General features: G+C 39.5%; 1 protein-coding gene across 11 annotated transcripts in view; it reads right to left on the reverse strand.

Annotated features, from left to right (window-relative positions):
- TASP1 (taspase 1) overlaps window positions 1-20,108 on the reverse strand; it is a 150,805-nt gene that overhangs the window by 55,959 nt on the left and 74,738 nt on the right. For 10 of the 11 annotated variants that reach the window (XR_005596833.1, XM_039532159.1, XM_039532161.1 and 7 more), the window contains one exon: window positions 5,484-5,594. The exons of the other annotated variant lie outside the window; for it this stretch is intronic. Coding sequence is in view for 9 of the 10 variants with exons in the window: in XM_039532159.1 (XP_039388093.1) it covers window positions 5,484-5,594 (111 nt within the window). In the remaining variant the exon portion in view is untranslated. The remainder of the gene's footprint in view (window positions 1-5,483; window positions 5,595-20,108) is intronic. 11 annotated transcript variants of the gene reach the window in all.

The following is a 20,108-nucleotide window of genomic DNA, read 5'->3' on the forward strand; positions in this document are numbered from 1 at the left end:
TTCATGAGCCATGGCATCAAGGGGTAGGCTGGGTCCCCCAGGATAACTACAGGCATTTCAACATCCCCAACTGTTATTTTCTGGTCTGGGAAGTAATTCCCTTGCTGCAGCCGTTTAAACAGAGTAGTGTTCCTGAAGACGCGAGCGTCATGAACACTTCCTGGCCATCCCACGTGGATGTTGGTGAAACGTCCCTGGTGATCCACCAGTGCTTGCAGCACCATTGAAAAGTACCCCTTGCGGTTTACGTACTGGGTGCCCTGGTGCTCCGGTTCCAAGATAGGGATATGGGTTCCATCTGTCGCCCCACCACAGTTAGGGAATCCCATTGCAGCAAAGCCATCCACTATGACCTGCACATTTCCCAGAGTCACTACCTTTCGTAGCAGCAGCTTAATGATTGCTTTGGCTACTTGCATCACAGCAGCCCCCACAGTAGATTTTCCCACTCCAAATTGATTCCCGACTGACCGGTAGCTGTCTGGCGTTCCAAGCTTCCAGATGGCTATCGCCACTCGCTTCTCAACTGTGAGGGCTGCTCTCATCTTGGTATTCTGGCATTTCAGGGCAGGAGAAAGCAAGTCACAAAGTTCCATGAAAGTGCCCTTAGGTATGCGAAAGTTTCGCAGCCACTGGGAATTGTCCCAAACCTGCAAAACTATGTGGTCCCACCAGTCTGTGCTTGTTTCCCGGGCCCAAAATTGGCGTTCAATGGCTAGAACCTGCCCCATTACCAGCAGGTCTCCAAAGCGCAGGGGCCCGCGGTTTGAGAGAATTCTGTGTCCATGTCCTCATCACTCTCATTGCTGCGCTACCGTAGCCGCCTCCTCCTCGCCTGGTTTTGCAGGTCCTGGTTCAGCATAGACTGCACGATAATGCGCGAGGTGTTTACAACGTCCATGATTGCTGTCTTGAGCTCAGCAGGGTCCATGCTTGCTGTGCTATGGCGTTTGCACAGTTCACCCAGGAAAAAAGGCACGAAACGGTTGTCTGCTGCTTTCACGGAGGGAGGGGTGAGGCTGTACCCAGAACCACCCGCAACAATGTTTTTTGCCCCATCAGGCACTGGGATCTCAACCCAGAATTCCAAGGGCAGGGGAGACTGCGGGAACTATGGGATAGCTACCCACAGTGCAACGCTCCGGAAATCGACACCAGCCTCGGTACATGGATGCACACCGCCAAATTAATGTGCTCAGTGTGGCCACATGCATTCGACTTTATACAATCTGTTTTAAAAAACCGGTTTCTGTAAAATCGGTATAATCCCATAGTGTAGACATACCCTTAGACACGCCAGTCTATCTTGGCACCCAGGCAAGCTGGCCTATGTGATATATGGTCACTTACACACACAAAAAAAAATCATAAAATATTCAGATTGCACCCAGTCCCAAGAGACCAGTTACAAATGCAGGTCAATTTCCATCCTAGATCTCACACCAAAAGACAAAGTTGGCAGCCAATTCTATAGTAAACTAACTAATGGTTTATTAGCTGGCAAAAAGAAATGAGAGTTACTGAGAGGTTAAAGCAGGTAAAAATGTATGTATCGATGAGTCAGAGTCTACACTTTCAAATGGAGCAGAGATGTAGTAATCTGCCAGTTTCCCAAAAGCCTCTCAACACTACCCAGAAAACTGGGGATCTCAGTGTGATGGGTTGGATCACAGAAACCCCCTTGGAGCTGCCACCCAATGTGCCAAGACTACTTCTACCCCTGCCTTCCCTTCCAGCTCAGGACCCCAGCACCCTGTCTTGCTGAGCCAGACACTCCCGTCTGCTCCAACAAAGACCCAGGGTCTGAATTACTTGTCCCAAGCTGCAGATTTACCTGAAAGCCACTCATAGAAGTGTGCTTGTCTTTAACATTCAGATGCCCAACTCCCAAGGGGGTCTAAACCCAAATAAATCCGTTTTACCCTGTATAAAGCTTATGCAGGGTAAACTCATAAATTGTTTTCCCTCTATAACACTGAGAGATATGCACGGCTGTTTACTCCCCCAGGTATTAATACATACTCTGGGTCAATTAATAAGTAAAAAGTGATTTTATTAAATACAGAAAGTATGCTGGTAACATCCCATTAATTTTCATGAAGTTTAAACACTGTTAAATGTGTAAGAATGTATGTAATCACTTTGATGTATATACCAATACACGAGTGAACGGGCCCGGCTTCCAGCTATGAGTTTGTAAGCTGATGTCTAAGTCTTTGCCAGAGGTGGTACTTGGCTTACCAGCATCACACATGTAATAGCCATTTAAAAATAGAACAGTCCACTAGACAAGATTGGTTCAAAAGCTTCTTACCACCAAGAAACAATAAATTACTGGGGAATCCTGGCATGAGTATTTTTGCTTGAAGTAATTAAAAAAAACACAAATCAACCAAAAAGAAAATCTATTCCCCCACCCCGCATTTGCTACTTAAATAGCTCCTGAGCTTTTGGTCGGTAATCAGCTAGTTGGAATACAGTATTATTAAAGAACTATTTTTGTCAACCGTTTTCTTATGGTTTGGTGTGCTAACATGAAAAGTGGTTAAAAATACATGAAGTGTATTTTCTTTTATCCAACCTACTGCAAATCAAAAGAAAGTTCTGCATCTAACAAAACTCTTATTTCAATTATAATATAAGAATTATAGAGAGCATATAATGTCTTGGACAGGGATACATTTAATCTTTCCCTTTACATTTTCCATTACAGTAAATTAGAACTGCCAAGAATGTTTTTTTAAGACAAAGATTTGGATCCATTTCTCCAGCATTTGCCCAACACCTTCACAATACTGTTCTGAATTAGACAGTAATGTTATAAAATGGGTAAATCCTGCCTACAATATAGCTGCTTTTCTTAGGCAGATTACTGCCCAATTCTGTGCCAGAAGATATATGGTTGGAATGTGCTAAAAATATATTTGTGCTACTTTTAAGCAGACACCATCTTTGTTCTGTCTTTGTACAGTGGCTAACACAATGGGTTCCTGGTCCTTGACTGGGACTCCGAGGCACTACTGCAATACACATATTCTACCGGGACCTAAAAGATTGCATCTCTCCCCATATCACACAAATTGCAGTGGTGGTCATATGCAGTGTTCAAGATGGAGATCTAGCTTTCTACATGGAGAGAAGCTAATGGCAAGACACTTGCAGTGAAGACCTCATAGGCTCTAAAACTTGCTTTACCCTTTGTCTTCTGAACATACTGTAAGAATTATCTTTTCTCCCAGTCATGGGAGAACAACATCTGAAGGGATGAGTTTTGTCTTAGCCTAAGCTGTTTATCCCTGAATAATAAAGATCAGTAATAATTAAGCAGCATATTGGTTATATACACATTTTACAAGAATGAAAATTTAGCATTGCAAGAGCACCCAGAGCATGGAAGGGGCATCTACCAACTGATTATTTTTACAAATCATATTAAATAAAGCACCTGTGTAAATAAGTGTTCTTTTTTATCATAACATGAATTAATTTCACAATATTTTCTTCATTTTCAAACTGCACCTTGGGATACAGAGATACAAATCAACTCTCTAAAATATAAAGCAAGGTGAAAAGTCTCTCTTTGCTTAAGGTAAAGTTTCTAACAAATAAATAAGAGGAAATTGCCAGCAAGTTATAAATATTTGGTCAAAATTAGGCAACTTTTAGTTTACCTAAATATCACAAACAAAAACCTTATCTACAATTTGAAATGATTTTGCCATTTTTCTGTTTCAGAAAACCTCCAGGAAAGATCATGAACATTTCAGTTCCACTATAATAACTTGACAAACTAACGCCAAAATTAAATATTACCTCTTCAGAACTTCAAGCTGAATACCTGCATCACAACTATTATTTGGCTTCCAGAGCTTGTCTCTACCACCACAATCTAGTTCTCCAATTTTTCTTGACTTTATCTCACTTTGATTTAGGGACTCAGCCCTTTTTGCACTGCAATAAATGGCATCAGACAGTGTAATATTTTCAATTATGACTAGCCAAGTGACATTTAGGATTTATATTTTTAAACAACAAACCAGCCAACCTGATTATACCTTGATATGCTTAAATCTGTGTTAATCAGAGTTTAAGAAATAGGATTAAAGCAGTAAACTGCATACAGTGCTGCTTTCTTATGATCAGAGTTAGCTTCATGCCTGGTACCAGGCACATTATAAAATGTATCAGGTTTCCACTGCCCTCTCTTTGTTCTAGCGGTAGATAGAGGAGATAGTGATACTCAGACCTCAGTGGTTCAGGAGCCAAATTAGTGATCAACATTACCCCTTAAGAGCCACAGCAGTGTGAATTCATTGTTTCATTTGCTGCATCCTGACTGGTTAATAATTAAATCACAGTGTTTTAATATCACGAGCTGCAGAAGACACATTCAAGAGACACTTTCAGCTCCTGAATCTCAGTTTGAGTATCACTCTGCTAGAGGCTCACACACCTATATATTGTTTGTATGTGAAGGTTTAACATGGTATTTCTAGATTGAAATAAAAATATGTAATTAGTTGCAATTAAGAAGTTTTCCAGTAAGGCACTGCCACTGACACATCACCCAGGAGCAAGGTACTTGCACACTTAAGAGACACATGACCTATGCTCAACTGCTTAGGAACTTAGACAGTCCTTATGTTTCTGAATGCTGTAAGATTAGATTACAGTGAAGCCTGACATATTACATATGTCAAAAGTCTCACTGTAATCCATGGTATCTCCTGGACTCTAGGTTTATCTAGAATTGATTAGATGGTGAAAATCTGACGCTTTGGGTGACATTTGTTTTCTTACTTTACTCAAGTTTTGTACTTATATTTTTCATACATACATACATACAAACAACAAAATAGTCAAAAATACATGACACAGAATGACTGAATAGGATCCACAATCGTAATCATTATATTAAGGGGGAAGAAAAAATATATCAGCATTTGCCTTTTCTATTTATTGTCTTCAGTGAAATCTATATTTCTTTTTCAGAAAAAAAATTATTATTTAATTCACAAACCAGAATCTGTCCACACACAGGATTTTTAATCAAAAAATAAAATGGATCTTAATTTCCGCTAGGTAAAAAAAGGGGGCATGGGAAGAAGTATTTTATAGCCTCAATGATTATAAAAATCACTAATTCCTAACAAACTCACTCTATACTATAGTCAGTGATTCAACCTAGGAAATTCCTCCCTCTAAACTATCTATCTGTTCCCTGGCTTTTAACATTCAGTGACTTCCCAACCAAGGAATATATTTTCCTATCCTGTACATATTTTTTTGTGGTTTAATTTATCGTTACTAAATACATTACAACATACTACTTAATCTCTGTCTAAATCTTAAAGACCACCAAGTAGCTCCAAGAGGAATTGCAAAAATATATCTGATTATATTTTAATGGACTGTTTTTCTTTTCAAACAGAAATGACAAAACATGTATGGTTAGGCAGTTTTCTGATGAATTGTATACTTACTAATAAACTTGTTTTGCATAGTCTCTAGCAGAGCCTGGTGGGCATCTTCTGTTTGCAAAGCACGTGAACATTCTCTGGCCAGTATGGTCCTTACAAGGTGCTCTCCACAACCTATACAAATACCACCACCAAGAATGATTAGAATATAGTTACCACCTCGCAGGTACTGATAGTTCTTTTATAACCACACAGTAAAGAGCTGTATTTGATAGGTGATTTCACTATTGTATTAAAGGTTCTGACATTGGTTCCTCTGCAAGTCAAATATCAGCAATCCAACCTGACTATAATTCACTTAAAGCTCCATAGTAAAGACACACAGAGAAAAGAGCACAGATTAAAGACACAGAAAGCAAACAGGTGAGGAAAAGGGTTAAGAAGAAAAGGGAAAGTATCATGGTGTATGATTAATCATCTCCCTCCAGATTCTGAAACCATAACTCACGAGTCATCTACACACAAGTAATCATACTGGTCACTCAAGTGAATAATGATGCAATCTAGCCCTTAGATTAGAAGTTTGTAAAGCACAGATCTACCTTACACAGATATCTTCTGGTCATTACATAAATGATATAATATTGCTAAATGTAATAATCTAAACTCAGGTTTTAGAGCCAAAAACTTCCAAATTTAATCCCATCTTTAACACCACCTCCCGGTATGATTTAGCTTTTCTGGCTCAGTTTTCCAATCACAACATGGGAATAAGGGAAGTTTACTTGGAATTAGGTTTTTGAAGGCACATCTTCTCTTGGGTTCTATGTTTCTTGCTAAGAACTCCTCTAGCTCGCAAAACTTTGTCTTAAGGAACTGTAAGTGTTTCATGCAGACCTTTAGTCACTGCCTCAATGTATTAACATAGCCTTCTGCAATTTACTGACAAGAAGGAAGAAAAGTTAATTAACCTATGCTTCTGGTGTATGTGTTAGTCTTTTCATCTCTGTTTTTTCTGCTATGGTATGCTGTATGTCTATAATGGTCCTTTAGCATGTACAGTTCAGTTCAAGTTGTATGCTGCATGTTTATTACAACTATGTTTTCTTGGACAGGAGACTGAATTTGTGATACTTTTTGGGCATAAGATGTTACTATCCTCTTCGGTTTTCCACAGACTGGCAGATTTTATTCCACTAGTCAGTGGGAAGATCAGAGAGCAATAGTCTAAATAGGCCCCAATTATATCCATCTAGATAAGCTGAAGTGGGCTATCCACTGTGCTCCAGTTAGCAAAAAAGGAAAAACAGGCCTCCTAGAGAGCTAGCAAATCAGCCTAACTGAACAGCTGAGAGATGACAATGATTTAAAGTCATTTACATATAGTTCACTAGTTATTGGCCTTGGTCGTTAGGAAACCCCATTATCAATCCTCTGATTCTACCTCTGTTTGGTATGGAGGCATCACATGTATACTTCAAGAACAAAGATTGTTACAATTAGGGTTACTATTTTGAGGCTTTTTTTTTTTTCAGGCACATGAAGGTCCAATATTTAGTACCGAAAATCAGTTCTTAAACTCTGTATTATTTTCCATTAATATCAATTTTTTCCATTTAAACCACCACCCTATAAACACACAGAAGACTAGCTATTCTACTCCACAAATAATTTTCAAAAAATACAACAACTGTAGCCACACTGGAAGAAAAACAAGAAGCACTAAATGTGGTTTGGTTAGGGCACAACTTCATTCACTTAAAATATCAGAGAATACCTGTTCCAGTCCAATTTAGCCAAATAACCATATCCCTTCCATAACTAGTACCTGCTCTGGACATCTGCCCCATTTTTGTAGTTACTAAATTGAGACATTTTAACCTAACTTCCTGACTACTCCCTGAGCCAGTGGGGAAGATGAAAAATCCACCCTGCCATTCCTTTCCAGCCCCCAAGGAAAAAGGTGACTAGCATAAATGCCCACAGTGGATCATGAAGAAACCTGGTTCTACTCTGATTCCTGGGTAGGAGGGTGGGTGTTGTCAGCCTCACTACAGGGAGATCCTCTAGGGTCACCTGGAAGGGCAGTCCCTTCTTGCCTAGTCCAGTCACTTATTGTTTCTCCCTACTCTGTCCAGGTATACTTCCCTCTTTCTCCTCTCTGCCACCAACTGCAGAGGGATCCTCTCCTTTTTTTCCAGCTAGCAGGACAAAGGACCCGCTGCATACAGTTCCAGTGAGGACACTGTTCATTGCCAGATTATGGCAACCTTACTTTGGCTTCCTGGTATTCCTATGATTTTTATTAAGTATTTAAAACAATCCCATTAACCTAAAAATCAAGGAGATCTACTGTACAGGTCTTTGGAAAAAAGAGTCTACTGTGTGTTTCCTCAGACTGCTAGAGTTAAAAATGTTATACCTACATTTTTCTATTTACTTGATGTCACACACATCTGGAAATTGTGATTTTTAAAACAGGTGCTTAGCATGTCTGGTTCAAGCATCTGCAAATAAAGTACAGTTAATATTTTGTCATTAAAAACATGAGGGTATTGTTTCTTACTTTCTATATGCAATTTTATCTGCTGATTCATTTTGGAAAGCAGCTCTAAAAGTTTTTCTTCTCTACTATCACAACCTTAGACTTTGCACCTTGAGTGCAAAACTAATGACAGAAATTGGACTGACAGCTTACTTTTTTATAAACTAGTCAAAATGCTCAATTTCTGTGGTTCTTCCCACAAACTCCCAGGCCTCTAAAGCTTTGCTGCTACAAAGCCCATGTGTAATTCCAACGCAAAAGGCTTCTGCTCTGCTGCTTCAGAGCTTAAAACTCTGGCTTTAGCAAGATACTCTTCCCTCACTGGTACAGAGAAGTAAGTCTACCACCTCATACGCTCAAATAAGAGAACCTACATTAACGGTGTTTTACAAACTGAGAAAACAGCTTCATTGAAATAAATGGGTGGGGTAATAGTAAGGGCTACTAAAAGAGATCTCAAATCAGGGCCGAATTAACCTTTTGTGGGCCCCACCTTCCTGTTCTGTCCTGAGGCCCCATCACCACTCAGCCTCTGAAGTCCCACCTGCTGCTTGCACAGGGAAGGGGCGAGCGAGGCAGAGAGGAGCAAGCATCGGTCAGAGCCTTGAGGGGAAGAGGCCAAGCGGGGGGAGGGCCATGGTCTGGGCACCAGGGCCCCTTTTTAGTATGGGGCCCGGTGCCATTGTAAACCCAGTACTGACTCAAATCACCAGTCGAATGAATTAACTGTGGATAGTGCTTCAGGATTTCTTTTTAAATTAAGGGCATGAACATTCTTATTATTCTACAGTATTTAAAATATTGCACATACTACAAGTTACAATTGTTGCTTTGACTCTTCAATAGGCAGCATAAATTAATGGATTGAGCACTAGGCTTGGAGCCAGAAACTCTTGAGTTTTATTCCCAGCACTGCTATTAACTTGATCTGGTCACGGGTAAATCATTTTTAAAGTCCGATCCAAAACGTGCTGAAGTAAATGGAAAGACTCCCACTGACTTCACAGGTTCTGACCTCTGTGCTTCAGTGTCCCCATCATCTCTGCTGGAGGGTAATTAGTACTTCATATTTTCTAAGCACGTAACAAGAATAATCCCAAGTATTTTCTCTATATTTGTATTAAGCTCATAATACCCATTGAGACCAAAGGCTAATATGCCAGAAAAACAAACAGCTCAAACATAGGGAAGGGAAACAACCGATGGCACTCTCCCAAACTCAGGCTACAACCTGAGTTCTGCAATGCTAAAGATGCAACTTAAAATATAATATAATGTGCAGACTTTCATGTGATCAGTGAAAATGTTAAATGCTCATATTTAATGGTTAGGCTTCAGCATTGCAGACTCAGTGACTATTTCAGCCTGACTGCAGACTCTGGCAGACACCAGTGCAGTGGTTTATATTTCATTCACATTTTTAGTGAGAGATTCTATTCCGAAAAGAGACTGAAAATGAAGTATTCTTACTCAACAGATCTGCTCCCTAGGAGTAAATTAGCACAATCCTATTTTTGTATACAACACTGAATACACAAATTAGCCTGAAGATCCTGAGATAAGAATAGTGTCTAGTTCACTCTGGCTTGTACATTCAAAAGATAGGCTGCAGTAATTTAAAGAGACTTAGAGTATTTTTAAACTTCAAAAATTTTAACATTTAAAACAGAACAGAATGGTCTTTCCTCCATTACTCTACTGTGTGGGGCACTGTGGAAGTAACAGTGGGAGGGGTAACTTGTAGCAAATGTTAGCCTGGAAATAAGGCCTGTAACTACAGTAACCAGACAGCAAGTGTGAAAAATCAGGACAGTGGGTGGGGAGTAATAGGAGCCTATATAAGAAAAAGGCCACAAAATTGGGCCTGTCCCTATTTATTTGTGACATCTGGTCACTCTACCCGGAACTCCATTATAGTGCTCCAGTCCTGGCAGCTCAGAAAGTACACATGTAGTGCCAGCCTTCCAGCATGTTTCCTATAAGTGAGTCATACAGCCCCTATTCTTGGCTTCTTGTTAAGCCAAACAGACAAACTTCAGATATATTAATGCAGATTTTAAAGAACTCAACTCATTAGGCATTACCAGCAAAACATGGAAAAGAAATTTAGTATGGGACAAACTCCACTGAGAGATATTTCAGACAATTTGATAGAGGTGTTTCCAATAAGTCTTTAAACAAATTGAAGTACTAATTTAATGGAAAATAACTAGATTGCTTGAATATGGAGTCATATAGGCCAGGTCCACACTAGAAACTTTTGCCAGTATAGTAGCATTGCTTAGGCTTGAGATTTTGTGTGTGTGACATTTCTACCCTGGCAAAAGCCCTAGTGTAGACACAGATATATTGGCATATAAGTGCTTTTGCCGATATAACTTATTTTGCTCGCCAAACCGATAAAAGCTATGCTAACAGAAGCACTTTGCTGGTATAAAGTGAGTGCACTAGGAAGGTTATATATTAGTACCGCTCTACTGGGAAACATTTTGTAGTGTAGACTAGGCCACAGTCTGAGAACCTCTATTTTATTAGTTTATTTGGTATCCAGAAACAATTCTATATTACCTGCAAACTCTTAACTTGGAAAGGGTGCTTGCAGAACTGGTAACAAATAACTGTGCTTCTTCTGAACAGTATTATTTTGTTAATCCCCAACTCACTTTACTTCTAGTAGCCTCATTTCTACCTTCTATACCATGACCCAAAGCAAGTGCTAATAGGGAAGGTACTAGTCATGGCTGTTCACTTTCTATCTAAGAAGCTTGAATCCTCAGTCAGAACCTCAGATAACAGATCTGAATGCAGTCTTCATCCATTTAAGAGGAAAAATATGATCCCTTGGGCAGCCCAGTGGAAGTTTCACTGCTGCATGCAGTCAGTCATTCCTTCCTAGATTGACAAGACCCAGGCATACAAAGGCGATTCTCGAGGTAATTTCTAATGACATTTAAAACCAACTCAAGCTAGCACTGATTAGTCCTGAACAAAGTTATGTCTACCTTCTTTAAAAAGAAGTAAGTTCAGCATGATGGAAGGTCGGAAGGGGGGATAGGGATTTGAGGGAGTGTCTTGAGAATCCTCGTAGCAACAGAGGAAAAAAGACATTGGTTCGCCAATACAGTTTTCCTCAGACTACAGATAAAGAGTATGTTTACACTGCAGCTGGGAGGGTGCTTACCAGAGCAGGTAGCCAGACACACGCTAGCTCTGCTTGATCTAGTGCACTAAAAATAGCAGTGTAGCCCGGGTAGCACAGGTGGATACCTCAAACTAGCTACCTGAGTACAATTCTGGCCAGACCACCATGGTTAGTTGGGAGGCTATTCTGAGCCACCACTCATGCTCCCCCTGGCTATACTGCCATCTTTAGCAGAGCTAATACATTTATCGACCCACATGCTCCCAGCTTCAGCATAGACATACCCTTAGAAGACCGCACTCTCTAGATCCATCCGTTTTATAAAACCAGTAGGAGCGCAGATTATAAATGAGTCAATGCAAGTTATTCTCCTAAAGTAGTACAACATATCCAGATATGCCCAAACTAATATGTGAGACCACATGGTAATCTAGCAGAGACCCCGAGAGGGCAACCCAATTTAGAAAAGTCACCTACCTGCTGCTCTGAACACACCTGGTGCCTTTGAAAATCCCTTCGTATTCTCCCCTTCAAAACCTTCCATAGTTCTGATTTCACCTCGTTGCTCCTCTTTTGTCCCTTCCTCCTTATCCTCTGCCCAAGCCTCACTAGTCACTCACTTGTTTCCGTCCCACTGCCATCTTCGTGCCTCCTTTGATGTGGCAATCTACTCCTAGAACTTCCTGTCCTGCTGTAATTTGTCACACCATCACCCTCCCTTAAGCACAGAAGCTACATGCCCTATACTTCTCTTCAGAGACTGTAAACAAAAAGCAAGATTTCAAAGAGTTACGGCATTCTCATGATGTATTCTTTAGTAGTCAAAACTAGTCACATTACATGATTGCTGAAAACCTTGTACACATTTCACTCCACTTTTTTTTTTTACTCTCATTCATCAAGGGACATCTTAAATGTAGGCCCCTATGCTGCAAACCCCTTTTATAACACAGAGAATACAACTGTACATAATTCATTGACAGAAGTTTGCTGGATCAGACCTTCAGATTGAGCTGTGGCAAAAGAGCATTACCCATGCAAATTATACTCCTGAGAGAAGTCCGCACCAAAAAAAATCAAAATTCTGCACATTTTATTTGTCACTAAATAAATGTGGAGGCTCCAGCATGGCAGTGGGGCGCACAGGCCACTGGCTGCATGGAGGTGGGAGATCATCCTACAGCTTCCCCCCACTCCCTCCTGGGACAGGGATGTGGCGGTGAGGCTGCACCCAACCCTGACAGCGCAAGGGCTGGGCCTGCCCCAGAAATACCCTGGGATCCTGCCCCTCTGCACCAGGTGTGGGCAGACAGGCTATGCCCAGCAGGATCCAAGTGTGAAGGGGCTTGGGTGGGGGGGGGATCCAGGTATGGGGTGACAGGATCCTGTGTGGGGCAATCTGGGTACAAGTGGCTCAGTGATGCACAGGGGCTTGTTGTGCGGTTCTGAGTACAGGGGCAATGGGGCATTTTCTGAGGGAAAGTAAAGAAATTCTGCAAAGGGACATGAATTCTGCATGTGCACAGTGACACAAAATTCCCATGAGAGTAACATTGGTAGCCCTGAAGAAATACACACACTTAATTTGCATAATTTAGAGCAAATAAAATGCAAATTCACTGTTGCTTATATGAAAAGTCTGTTATAATTGGATATGGATTGAATGTAAGAAAAATGGGTTTCAAAATGTCATGTGATATGATATACTTTAGCCTTAGCAATTTAAATACATAGGTTACATAGTACAAGGAGGCAACCCTTGAGAGCACAAGGGGAGGGAAGGGGGAAACACTTCCATGAATCCTGTCAACTTCTTAATCAACAAGAAAATCCCCTTTAAAATGTAAGGTTCCCAGAAAACAGAAAAGGCGCAAGCAGCATCCCTCACTATGACACCATTCTAACACTGCCATGTTACTTCCCATGCCAGAAAGCCCCTGCTCAAAATGGAACTGAGATATTCTCCTGTATGTATGCAAGATACAGTACAGTATAAAAAGACATGGAAAATCCATGGGGGTGCTACAGAATGCATTTTGTCCACAAGCCACAGTTTGGGTGCCCATATTTAGTAACAGCAGAAAAAAGGGGGAAAGAAACAAGATTTTGAACAGTTTCTCCTGTATCCTCAACTTCCTTTGTTATTCTACATAGAGGTTTGTTTTTCATTCGCTAAACAAACTCTGGCTCTATTCTTATCTGGTGACAAATGCAATCAACCCCAACTAAGGAAAACTGAGCCCACAACTATTTGTTTATGTGTGACTACTAGTTTGAATAATTATTTGAAATCAAATTAGAGCATATTACTAATGAATATTTTATCATTGCAAGAGGTAGTGCTTTTACAACAAACTATTAAAAAAAACCCAGAAAAACAGATGCTGCAGTAAAATGAGTGATGGAAGAGTAACTTTACTCCTCTTCTTAGGCAAATTAGTCTGCAGCTTTTTTTAAAAAACACATTTAAGCCATACGATGCAAAAAAAAAAAGTACAAATCTGAGATTGAGTAAAGTAATTAGAAAAATCACCAAGACAAGCCCATGTGTCTCCAACTTTTTGAGTGCAAGCAGATGTTTACTAATTCAAGATTTTGATGCAACTCCTACAATGGGCCTCAAAATGAGATTAACCATCTTTAAACAAGATGTATAAGATCATTATTTCCCTTGAGAATGACTTTCTTAAAGAGCTCCGACACATCAAGTATGTTACAAAAGGCTGAGAGAGATGGAAAACTGAAAGTGGGTTATAGGACATGTGCAGCCCACTGACATTCCTGGGAAATCTGAATTTGGAGAGATCGAGGATCAACTACAAGGAAAACCAACTTTCAATACTACTACCATACCACACATCCCCAGGGATTAACAGTGATTTTTTTTTTTTTTTAGCATTCATGTCAACCTATTAATAAAGCAGTAAACTTATAGAGTGTTGCTAGTAGTGCATTTGGAAATCTTTCAACACATCACATGCTAGCAGTCTGTAGGGACAGATAAGTAATGAGAAGAATATTTTCCCAATTTTAAAAGGAAACATTTGTTACTTCAGTTTTCAATACAGCAACATCTATTTTTCAACAGGAGAATTTATTATACAATACATCACCTACTCTTTGACAGGGCAAAGGTTGGGGAAAGGATTTATTATATTACTTTGGGGATGGATTACTTAGAATTTTGAGGGCTACAGAAAGTAACAAAATGGGGAAGCTGATAAGTATTAGATCATGTATTATTACAGGCTTTGCACTGTCTCCTTCTCTACCCAAACCTGGAAACTATTATGTATAACAGACTAATGCAGGAGCGAAAGATGAAATAAGTGATGTGGTGAAGAATCTTCTAATCTTTTCTAGATCTTACAGTATAAATGTTTGGATTCAAATTTGTGTTTCGTTCACCTGTAATCTAGCCATCAATATCAGCTCATTTCTGTGGAAGTTAAGTTTATGTATATTGCAATGACTCAAACATACTTCAGCTGGTTTCCAAAATAAATAAGTAATCTTAATGTGCAACTGATTATCGGTTTCTGATAAAAAGATGTCTTGTTTGTGTGCTCCACTGTTTCACATTACAATACTTTTAAAGTTTATGTATTATCACAGACTAAAGTAACTGTTTCTGGCACATGGAAACTTCAGGAAATTGAAGTTTACTTTAGTTCAGCATCATAATGGAAAGGTAGTCAAAATAGTGACAAGCCAATTTACAGTGGAATCATTTTAAACCTACCAACCATCGATTACTCAATTTTGCAGTTTAGCAAGTATGTAAAAAGTGTGCAACTGAAAAGCTGCCAATAGTCTGTCAGAGCAGAACTTGGGCTCCCCATTTCTGATGGAGATTTAGCAATGGAGTTTAGTTTGTGGAACAGAGCATGCTGTGAAGGGTCGGGGAAGCACCAGCATCATTACCCAATTATATGTATTCATGCTCTGTTTCAGGCTATAACTAAAGTGCCAAGCGTAAGGCAAAAGAGCACTGCGTCCTCCCGCTGGCATTCCAGAAGCCTGGCATTACCCACAAGGATCTCAGCACAGCACAGCCCCATAATCTGACCTGTCCCTATGATTTTTGGTGTTTTTCTTAGTTCACAGTCAAACACTAGTTAAGAAGTAAATTGTGGACTATAGTACATAGCACAACACAGCCCTCACATCTCTTTGGGGAGAGGGGAATCCTAGCCTAGTGAAAAGCTCTCATTGCAAAATTCAGTGGCTCTAACGTTAAAGTTAGAACATCTTATAATACCCTTTACCAAGAAAAACTGGGTCACAGTATAATCCATTCATTTTCCAAACACTACTGTAGCATTAATCTGTTTTCATATCCTAACTGAATTCCCCCCTCAACCTTTCACCCACAAACTTCTTGGTATTCCCCTAAGTGACAGCAAATATGGACGGCTCAAGACTTGTTATGTTCCCCCGAGAGTCACTGTTAGTAGAGTTAGCATTGCCTCTGCAAGAACAACAGCCCATGAGATAAACCTTCCACTTGGCCTGATCAGTGAAATTCAGAGGATAGACTCTGACTAGCATTTTGATGCAAGTTTAGAACACTTTTTAAGTTAGAAATTTGCTAAAGACGAGAAATGTTTAGTTTCTCTCTACATCCATTCACTTTCCTGCCTGGAGAGATCCCTTCTTTCAACCACATCTAGTCCCCAAACTAAAGTCTCATGATCTAGCCAACATGCACTTATTTTTTGCTGCTTTCTTAGCTTTCCTCATTGCAACCTTGTATTTCCTGATTTGATTTAGATAGATATTTATGGTTGGGACCACTGTAGGTGAGGTCCCCCATGGTTACAGACCTTGAGGACTCACCACAGTGATCCAACTGTGAGGACTAACAGAGATGTTGCCTAGAGCATAACTCTCTTACTCACATATGGCAACACTGGGTAGTGACCTAGACATTTCTGCCTCTTCCTATTGTTAACTGTTATGATTTTTATCATGAGTCTTGCAATAAGCTTTCTTAAAGCTGTAGCTCCTGGACTCATGTGATTAGGAGAGACTCTCTGCTTGCCTTTAAAAAAAATTTCCAGTTGTGGAGAAAAGCTTGAAAATGTGACCACCTAAAGGCTCCCACAGATACTGAGCAGGAATTAGGTCTGGTGACAAATGAGTGAACAAGGCAGGAGTTCACATGGCAGGAGAGTGGTTATAAGAAATTACGCTCCAAGAACATCCACTAGTCCACAGTGCCTTTGTTTTGCCCTAAAAACACTAAATAAATAAGACTGATAGGCTTGAGGAGAATGAATGCCTTTTAAAGTTTGCCCAATCCCAATTAATAAAGCTATGTGTCATATGCAAATCTGAGAGCTTTCTAACCCCCTTCTGAAAAGCCTCTTATGCTTGAAGATTATTTGGAAAGTATCACAGGTGACTGTGTGACACAGGAAGTGTCTTGGATTATCCTATAATATTATTTTTAAAGGGGAGTTTCCCTGAAAGTTAATAGCTATCTATACAAAGTGGGATAGAAGTTCTCACTTTTGTCAATATTTGTAATATTTATAGGTCCTGAGAAAGCGAAACACCTTTCCTTCATTTTTGGAGAACACTGAAATTCTCTCTAGATTCTTAAACAGACCCCATCTAGACGTCCCTGCGAACCTATGACCTCATTACGTTGTTTTTCTTATTCGCTCCTCCTGGAGTAGTCAGTTTGTCATTTATGTATCAAGATATAAACTAAAAATAATCTGTTCAAATCCTTTAGAGATTTGAATTAAGAAAGTCTGACTCATTTCTGTAAGCTTTGGTATATATCTGCTATCATATTTAGGTCTTGGGATATTTGCAATATTAGAATATTCTTCTTCATTGTTAGTGGCTGCAGATGTCAATGTTTACTGTTAAACTGAAAGTCCATGGGGTTTCTTATTTAAGATTCAGGTGTAGCAAGACTCTGTGGATGGACTGACATGGCTTTGTCTTAGAAGATATTGTACTCATTCTTATGGTCAGACATGGGACTTTTACAGTAAAAATAAGACATGTAACCTGGCATTATGGTTTTTGCTATGTACATGACCCTATCTTGTTGAATACACATAGTATATTGTACAGCTTGATTTTCACATCTAAAAGACTGCATGCACTGTGATCATTAATGCAGACTTCTCTTTCCCCATCTTCCAAAGGCACTTCTGTTACAATAATCTCTGCTAGGCAGACTTAACACAGATCCCATAAGAACCGCAATGGCAGTCATGTGGGAGACCTATGCAAGTACTGTTCTTTATGGCAGGAAAGTTAACTAAGCAACCTTGCAGTACCACAAATCTGTGACACTAGTTTTCTGTAACCAATAAAACATACATTCCACATATGTTTAAGCATTTCTTGGGGTTTATTTTTTTCCAGATACACATGGATTTTCCTGTTTCCCTTTTCATTAGTATTCCATCTTTTAAACATTCTGCTACAGACACAAATGGAAATTAATTAAGAAAGATTTTCAAAAGTTTACAATAATGGCAAATACTAGAATTGATTGAGACAATACAGAAGACAATAAATATAACATAGTAATGCAATAAAACCAGGCTCTACATCCTGAACACACATGTAGGCTGACCTAACATGACAACTGAATTGTGCCTGCTTCTTTCAATCTTACTTCTAAAGAGAAATTACTATTATTACCTTCAAGATGAAACCTGCTAGTTTTAGCAATGAATGGCCATGACTTATTAGTTTGTGTTTCAAGGCCAGCCTAAGTTTATGGTATTAAAAGCTGTCATACAAACTACATTTGAATGATTTTATCAATTGGCAGTGAATGAAAAATTAAAATTATAAAGGAAATTATAAAAAATATTAAATTATTACATTTAATCTCAAAGAACAAATTACTAAATTCACAAGAACATGCAATTATATTTCCAAAACTCTATAACTGGCCAGACTCTTCAGTGATTTACAGGCATGTAATGCCACTGGATTTCATTAGAATTTCACATATAAATGAGGGCAAAATTCCCATTCGGAATCTATTTTTTTTTTTTTCAGCAAAGAGTATCTCCTATCATTCCTGAAGTGGAATATACACATGTGCTGATAGAGGTCCTGTCTGGAGCAAGAGGAAAATATGGCCCTTAAAATAAAAATATTAATAAAAAACCCCCACAATGAGAAAAAGTTAACACAACCCTCAAACCTCTCTGGGGAGAGCAATGAAATTAGCAATCACAACATCCACCTCCACAAGCAGCAGTAGCTAGGTCAACAGAAGAATCTTACTCATGTCAACCTCAGAGGCTAAGTTGGCTTAACTACAGTAGAACCTCAGAGTTACGAACACCTTGGGAATGGAGGTTGATCATAACTCTGAAATGTTTGTAACTGTGAACAAAATGTTATGGTTGTTCTTTCAAAAATTTACAACTGAACATTGACTTAACAGTTTTGAAACTTTACTATGCAAATAAAAATGCTGCTTTTAACCATCTTAACGTAATTGAAACAAGCACAGAAACAGTTTCCTTACCTCGTCAAATCATTTTTAAACTTTCCCTTAATTTTTTTTAGTAATTTACATTTAGCACAGCACTGTACTGTATTGCTTTTTTGTGTGTGTGTGTCTCTCTCTGCTGCTACCTGATTGCGTACTTCCGGTTCCAAATGAGGTATGTGATTGACTGGTTAGTTCATAACTCTGAGTTTCTACTGTACATAGCTAGGTCAATCTAAATTTGAAGGGTAGACCTGGGTTTTGGTGCTCCCTAAGGATAGCAGGCTACAAGCTGCTCACTCTGGCATTGTCTCCTGATCATCCGTTAAGTGCAAGCTGTTAGGCAGCTATTAGAAAGGGCCTCCTCCATCTTACCGTAAGTGGGACAGATCCCAAGGGTCAAATATCCACTCCTATTTATATTGGACACCATGATAGTGTGGATCTACATCCAGAATTAATTACCAAAGATCACAGACACATTTTTCACATATCCACTTTTAATATTCCAAGAAATATAAACTGAAGGGTGGAGAGAAACAAACATATCAAGCCTTCATGAACTAACAAAATACAAGTGAACCCAAAATTTTCAAAAGGATAATTATTGTGCCGAAGGTTAAATATTTGCTCACTCATACATATTAAGTATTTTAGTACATGCCAAATTATGTTAGCTATGCACAAAGAACAAACTGGCAGACAAATGAGGAAATTTGGGACAAATGAGCCACAGCCACTTACACAATGAGGCCATGAACTGTATTGTCTATGCATTACGCTGCTCCAAGCCACTGACTATTAGCTGCTTGCCTGATGTGACTGTTAACACCTACACTCTTAAGAAGCCTTGTTAAGGGTTCATCCCCTGTTCCTATTAACTTACGGCAACAAATGAAGCCAATGTACTCCAGTGGCATAATGTTAGAGTAGAGCATATACTATGGAATAGCTGTTACAGAGAGGCCTGAAATGTTGCACTTATAGCAATTTCAACGGCTTTGCTGAGAGAACAGCTAGGCCACATAAGCATGGTCTTTGAAAACTTGTGGCAATTGGGCGAGGTCCCGGATGACTGGAAAAAGGCTAATGTAGCGCCTATCTTTAAAAAAATACAAGAAGGAGAATTCAGGGAACTATAGGCCAGTCAGCCTCACCTCAGTCCCTGGAAAAATCATGGAGCAGGTCCTCAAGGAATCAATTCTGAAGCACTTCGAGGAGAGAAAAGTGATCAGGAACAGTCAGCACGGATTCACCAAGGGCAAGTCATGCCTGACTAACCTAATTGCTTCCTATCATGAGATAACTGGCTCTGTGGATGAGGGGAAAGTAGTGGACATGTTATTCCTTGACTTTAGCAAAGCTTTTGATACCGTTTCCCACAGTATTCTTGCCAGCAAGCTAAAGAAGCATGGGCTGGATGAATGGACTATAAGGTGGATAGAAAGTTGGCTAGATCATTGGGCTCACTGGGTAGTGATCAATAGTTTCATGTCTAGTTGGCAGCCGGTATCAAGCAGA

The sequence above is a fragment of the Mauremys reevesii genome, linkage group 3, assembly GCF_016161935.1.
Source record: "Mauremys reevesii isolate NIE-2019 linkage group 3, ASM1616193v1, whole genome shotgun sequence".
Taxonomy (NCBI): domain Eukaryota; kingdom Metazoa; phylum Chordata; order Testudines; family Geoemydidae; genus Mauremys; species Mauremys reevesii.